The following is a 5,370-nucleotide window of genomic DNA, read 5'->3' as shown; positions in this document are numbered from 1 at the left end:
CCGGGGCACCTCCCCCAAGCTTGGCACAAGCCAAGGGGAGTGCCCATACCATGTACTCAAGTCTCCTTTGTTGGGGAAGATGATGATGGTGGTGCTGCAGTAGTCATGTTCTTCTTCTCCAGCTTGTGTCGGAGGCTGAAATCATCCTCCCTAAGATCCTCATTCTCCAGCTCGAGCTTTAATATCTTCTTGCATAATGCTTCCTTGCTTTCCTGCAGGAAACGAGGAGGGATAGATTCGGTTTCATCCTCCTCACCTGTGAACCACACATAGGGAAAATTATTTTTGAAGATATTTGGGTCTAGAGACTGGTAAGAAACAGGGCACTCCTCCTTCGAATCTTGAGATGACATATTTTCAGATCTACAAAGAGAACATCACGAAAGAAGAACAAAAGATTTCTCCGCGATGCGGTGTTCACGTTCAGGGGGTATATAAAGATTTTTTATATTGGGAAACAAGCAAATGAGAGGAAAACGGAGTCGGGAAGGTTCCCGAGGTGGGCACAACCCACCTAGGCGCGCCAGGCAAGGCAGGCGCGCCCTGGTGTCTTGTGCCCTCCTGAGTTGCCTTCCTGGTTGTTTCTTATTTTCTTGATTTTGTAATATTTCAAAACTGGAAAAAGTATCTTTGCGAATTTTTTGGAGTCCGTTTACTTACCGTATCATGTACCTCCTCTTTCTTAAGATTCTGGAGTCTTCCGGAAGGTTTCTTTTGTGTGTTCCTCCGGTGTCATGGTTTGGATAATATTGCTTTCAACATTAATGGGCGTACATGAGATATAGTGCTTAATTCTTTGCCCATTGACCATCTTCGGGTTAGTACCTTCGGCATTATTGATCATCTTTGGAAGTGCCGCCGGATCAACACCTTGATTCAGATTTGCTATCTTTTCTGCCGCTGCTATTCCTTGCTCCGATTTGGAGATCTATTGAGGAATAGTGTGCAATTAGGATTTTTCCTTCGGTTTGGGGATGGATTATTATACACCGAGCCACCAACGATGATAGATGAGGAGTTAAATGGAGTAGGTAGGCCGACCCCAAGCGGAATTCAGTCTGGTAGGATACACGTTGCTACCGGACAAAACCGCCGTCGCTAGCACCTCAACGTCCGTCACCGGGCACCGTACAAATGATGTCTCTTCTCATTCGCGTCAACCATTAAATGAGCTGTCGTTTACGAGCTGGAATACGACATGCTTTCCATATCCCGACGAGGGCCGACGCCTACAGATAACGTGAGCAGGCGAGCTCGTCCACGCCAACGAATTTTCGGTAAGTTACCGCACTTCTATGTAAACTACTCCCTTCATCCCGTAATATAAGACCTTTTCTTACACACTAGTAAAAAAAGGTTTTATATTATGGGACGGAGAGAGTACACGTTTGCATGTCCATGAAGTAAGAATTTTTGGAGAAAGTTGAGAACGAAAAATATTGCTGGTGTGCAGGGAGGAGGGATGAAATCTTTGTGTTTTTTGGATGAGAAAGTCAGAAACCAAAGTTGTGGACTCATAAATCGAAACTGACCGCAGCCATCCGATCAGCATCCAAAGGCGAGGATACGGGCCACGCTGCATATTTTGCAAAAACACTCTCTTCCCCAGCCTGCCCGCCCCCCATCCGATTCCCCAATCCCTCTCTCACTCCGATTCGGGCGGGGCCCAAACCCTAGGTCGCCGGCTCCTCCCGAAGCGAGTCTAGCTGATCCGTTTGTTCTGCACAAGCTCTGCCGTGTTTCGCCGCTGTTTCCTCTTTAGAGGAGGAAGAAGAAGAAAGAGAGGGATCTGGTCGACTGCCGTCGGCGGCGATGGGCGACGGCCGCGGCGGAGGGTCAAACCGCCCCGCATGGCTGCAGCAGTACGAGCTGGTGGGGAAGATCGGCGAGGGCACCTACGGCCTCGTCTTCCTCGCGCGCCTCAAGCCAACGCATCCCCAGGCTGCTGGCCGCCGCGGCTCCCCCATCGCCATCAAGAAGTTCAAGCAATCCAAGGAGGGCGATGGCGTGTCGCCTACCGCCATTAGAGAGATCATGGTAACTCATCGCCGCCGCCGGTTGTTTCTTTCCTTCGTGGCGTTCCAGACCCTGGCCATATAGGACTGTAATCCCTCTCCATGCGCTTGCCCTTTGAGTGCAGCTCCTGCGCGAGATCAACCACGAAAATGTCGTCAAGCTCGTCAACGTCCACATCAACCACGCCGACATGTCCCTCTATCTCGCCTTCGATTACGCCGAGCATGACCTCTATGTATGCAACTCCCGTCCCCTGCTTATATGTGCCTTTTTCATTCCTGTCGACCTCTTAGTATGAAATTCAAATCCAACTCTCTCGACGGAATAATTAATTAACGAAGCACTGCTTTATCCGCAGGAGGTTATTCGGCATCACAGAGAGAAGCTTAACCTCTCCATTAACCAATATACAGTTAAATCCTTGCTCTGGCAACTGCTCAATGGCCTAAACTATCTCCATAGGTATGTCTATATATATTTTCTATTAACAAGTCGAGCAGCATGATTCTCCACAAGCTGTGATGTCTTCACTGTAAATATATGCAATGTTTATCTGGGTCAATCCTATCAAAATCTGATCTATCCTACCTGTCTCCCCTCCTGCAGTAACTGGATTATCCATCGAGACCTCAAGCCTTCTAATATACTGGTATGTTGCTTCATGCCTCACGCTGATACGCAAATCTGTCCAGTATTGTCTCTTTTGCTTGCTAAGCATGCTGCAATGGTGTGCCCCAGTAGGTCATGGGAGAAGGAGAAGAACATGGAATTATAAAGATTGCTGATTTTGGGCTGGCTAGGATATATCAAGCTCCACTAAAACCACTAAGTGACAATGGGGTGAGTAGCTCTATCTACATTCCTATTTCAAGTAATATGAGGGAACCAAAGGATGGTACTTTTGGTAATGGAATGCAGTCATTCACTCATTCCGCCAAGTTACCACTAGTATTCTCAGGTTCCCACTATTCTTATAGACTCAAAGCTTATAATTTGCAATTGCATGCAAATATTTATCACACAGTGCACCGATTTTGAATGTTTGAGTTCAAGTATCTGAATGCAATTTTGGCCGTTGATTGGAGTCCATTGACGGCCTAGGAGGATCCACATTAAATCCCATAATATACCCTCTTAAACCTTCTAAATTTAACTCTTAACTGTACATTAATTACGGCACGTGGTAGTATTATTTTGTACAACACTGCTTCATGAATAGCTGAGGTGGTATGGTAGATTTCTGCAGTACTTTTGACACTGTGCAATGTATTATGCTAATTCCCTGATTTGAAATAAATTTCAGGTTGTTGTAACTATCTGGTATCGTGCACCTGAGCTGTTACTTGGAGCTAAACACTACACAAGTGCTGTTGGTATCCTTGCAGGGAGAGAAAAGCAGATCCTTTTACTGTCTACTTTTCTTCATTAATTCTGTTATTCTCTTAACCATCTCCAGACATGTGGGCAGTTGGTTGCATTTTTGCCGAATTGCTTACACTGAAACCATTGTTCCAAGGTGTTGAAGCAAAAGCTACTCCAAACCCTTTTCAAGTATGGGCAGTTGCACTCAGTTAGTTAGTATTGCCATCTTGTTTTGAGATTATATCACTAGACTAAAGTTGTTATATTTTACATGACGATCATGTCTCAAGTAACTTTCCTCCGTTTATGCCATTGGTATATCTCACAGTTGATTTACACGTCTTGTAGCTTGATCAACTAGACAAGATTTTTAAGGTCCTAGGTATGTATTCCTTGTTTTTGCTTGTCTTGTTTGATTTGTCATGCTCATCAGAAATATACTCACAACAATAACCCAACTCTTCTGAAGGTCATCCTACGGTCGAGAAGTGGCCTACCCTTGCAAATCTTCCATGCTGGCAAAATGACCAGCAACACATTCAGGGGCATAAGTAGTATGTTGGACATTGTTGAGCTACTCTAAGAAGGATTAAATATCTCTTTTATTATTACTTAACTTAATATACTGTCATATTTCCCTTGCAGTGAGAACACAGGTCTTCATACTATTGTTCACTTGCCGCAGAAGGGTCCTGCATTTGACCTTCTCTCAAGAATGCTCGAGTATGTCTCTTGCTCTCTAGTTTGTTGGAGTCAACATTATGTTGGTTGATGAACATTTTTTTTGTTCTTTTTTGTACTATTATGTGTTGGTTTATCATCCTAGTATTCCTCATGTTTCAGGTATGACCCTCGAAAGCGTATTACAGCTGCACAAGCTTTGGAGCATGAGTAAATAATTAATACCTTCACCTATTCTTTTTTCCCCTTTCGCGTGTTTGGATGCTTCTGTTTCCATATCTGTATAACTAGTTCTTAGCTGATGCATGCTCTAGACTTGTAGTAAGCTACCTGAATCTAGATGAGCAAACATGAAAAAGATGCTGCCCTGCAATAGCTATCTGGTGCATATTTTAACTACCTGTCAGACCATTATGCATCCTTATTGGTGCTACCAGATATGAGATCTTTGGAATATGCTTAGGTTTCCTTTGTACTAATAGGAAGACTCTAGCCGCTCCCGTTATACCACTGTCTAAACTGCCTTACTCTACTCTATTAGGGCATCTCCAACGCTATCCCCTAAAACAGACACACTATCCGTCCCCGGACCGCGTCCGGACGCGTTTGCGGACATGATACGGGAGCCGGCCATCCAATGCTATACCTTAAATGTCCGCCCCTATTAACTTTAAAAAATAGCCTTCCGTCAAACGCCTCATTTTAAGATAACACATGCTAGCCCTTCTGCCAAAATGAAGCACTTAATTAAGTGCCTTCCGCCTTGGAGCAAGCCATTTAGTGGCTTCTGCAAAAGATGCTACCCCTTCCGCCAAAACATGCTATTTAGCACTTAATTACTAGTTAAAGCATGCTAGCCATTTAGTGGCTTCCGCCAAAGATGCTACCCTTCCGCCAAACAGGTTAATTAGTGCTTCCGCCAAACGCCTTCACCTTCTGTCAAACAGGAAAAATTAGCAGCGGCCTTCTGCCATCCGGACGGAGAGGAGGGATACATGGTGGCTTTTGATTGGCCAGATGGATTTCCGGACTCCCGCAAAGCCCCCCCAGGTTTGCTACCAGTTTGATAGCACTGGATGGCAAAAGTGCCCGGACTCCCGCAAAGGACATATAGGGATGATTTGAGGGTCCGCGTTGGAGATACCCTTAGAAGCAGTCTGGAATTATTCTTGGAATCATGCTATGTTTTAACCTCAAAATTTCCTTTATTCACATATAAAATGGTTTTTAAACAAGGGGTTGCCTTCTGATTTTCCGTTATTACAAACCATTAGGAGTTCGTTACAGCAGAAAAAAACCATAACAGCCTTA

The 5,370-nt window shown here is 44.7% G+C and overlaps 1 protein-coding gene across 1 annotated transcript in view; it reads left to right on the top strand.

The window, feature by feature from the left end:
* The first annotated feature begins 1,599 nt into the window (after positions 1-1,599).
* LOC123181514 (cyclin-dependent kinase E-1) overlaps positions 1,600-5,370 on the top strand; it is a 5,699-nt gene continuing 1,928 nt past the window's right edge. The window contains exons 1-11 of the mRNA XM_044593791.1: positions 1,600-2,037; positions 2,141-2,251; positions 2,375-2,478; positions 2,623-2,665; positions 2,758-2,856; positions 3,320-3,389; positions 3,473-3,567; positions 3,727-3,760; positions 3,848-3,932; positions 4,024-4,101; positions 4,222-4,269. Coding sequence (XP_044449726.1) covers positions 1,813-2,037; positions 2,141-2,251; positions 2,375-2,478; positions 2,623-2,665; positions 2,758-2,856; positions 3,320-3,389; positions 3,473-3,567; positions 3,727-3,760; positions 3,848-3,932; positions 4,024-4,101; positions 4,222-4,269 — 992 coding nt within the window. The 5' untranslated portion in view covers positions 1,600-1,812. The remainder of the gene's footprint in view (positions 2,038-2,140; positions 2,252-2,374; positions 2,479-2,622; positions 2,666-2,757; positions 2,857-3,319; positions 3,390-3,472; positions 3,568-3,726; positions 3,761-3,847; positions 3,933-4,023; positions 4,102-4,221; positions 4,270-5,370) is intronic.

The sequence above is a fragment of the Triticum aestivum genome, chromosome 1D (genome assembly GCF_018294505.1).
Source record: "Triticum aestivum cultivar Chinese Spring chromosome 1D, IWGSC CS RefSeq v2.1, whole genome shotgun sequence".
NCBI lineage: Eukaryota > Viridiplantae > Streptophyta > Magnoliopsida > Poales > Poaceae > Triticum > Triticum aestivum.
The sequence above is the reverse complement of the archived record's forward strand: the minus strand, read 5'-3'. Positions and strand labels throughout refer to the sequence as shown.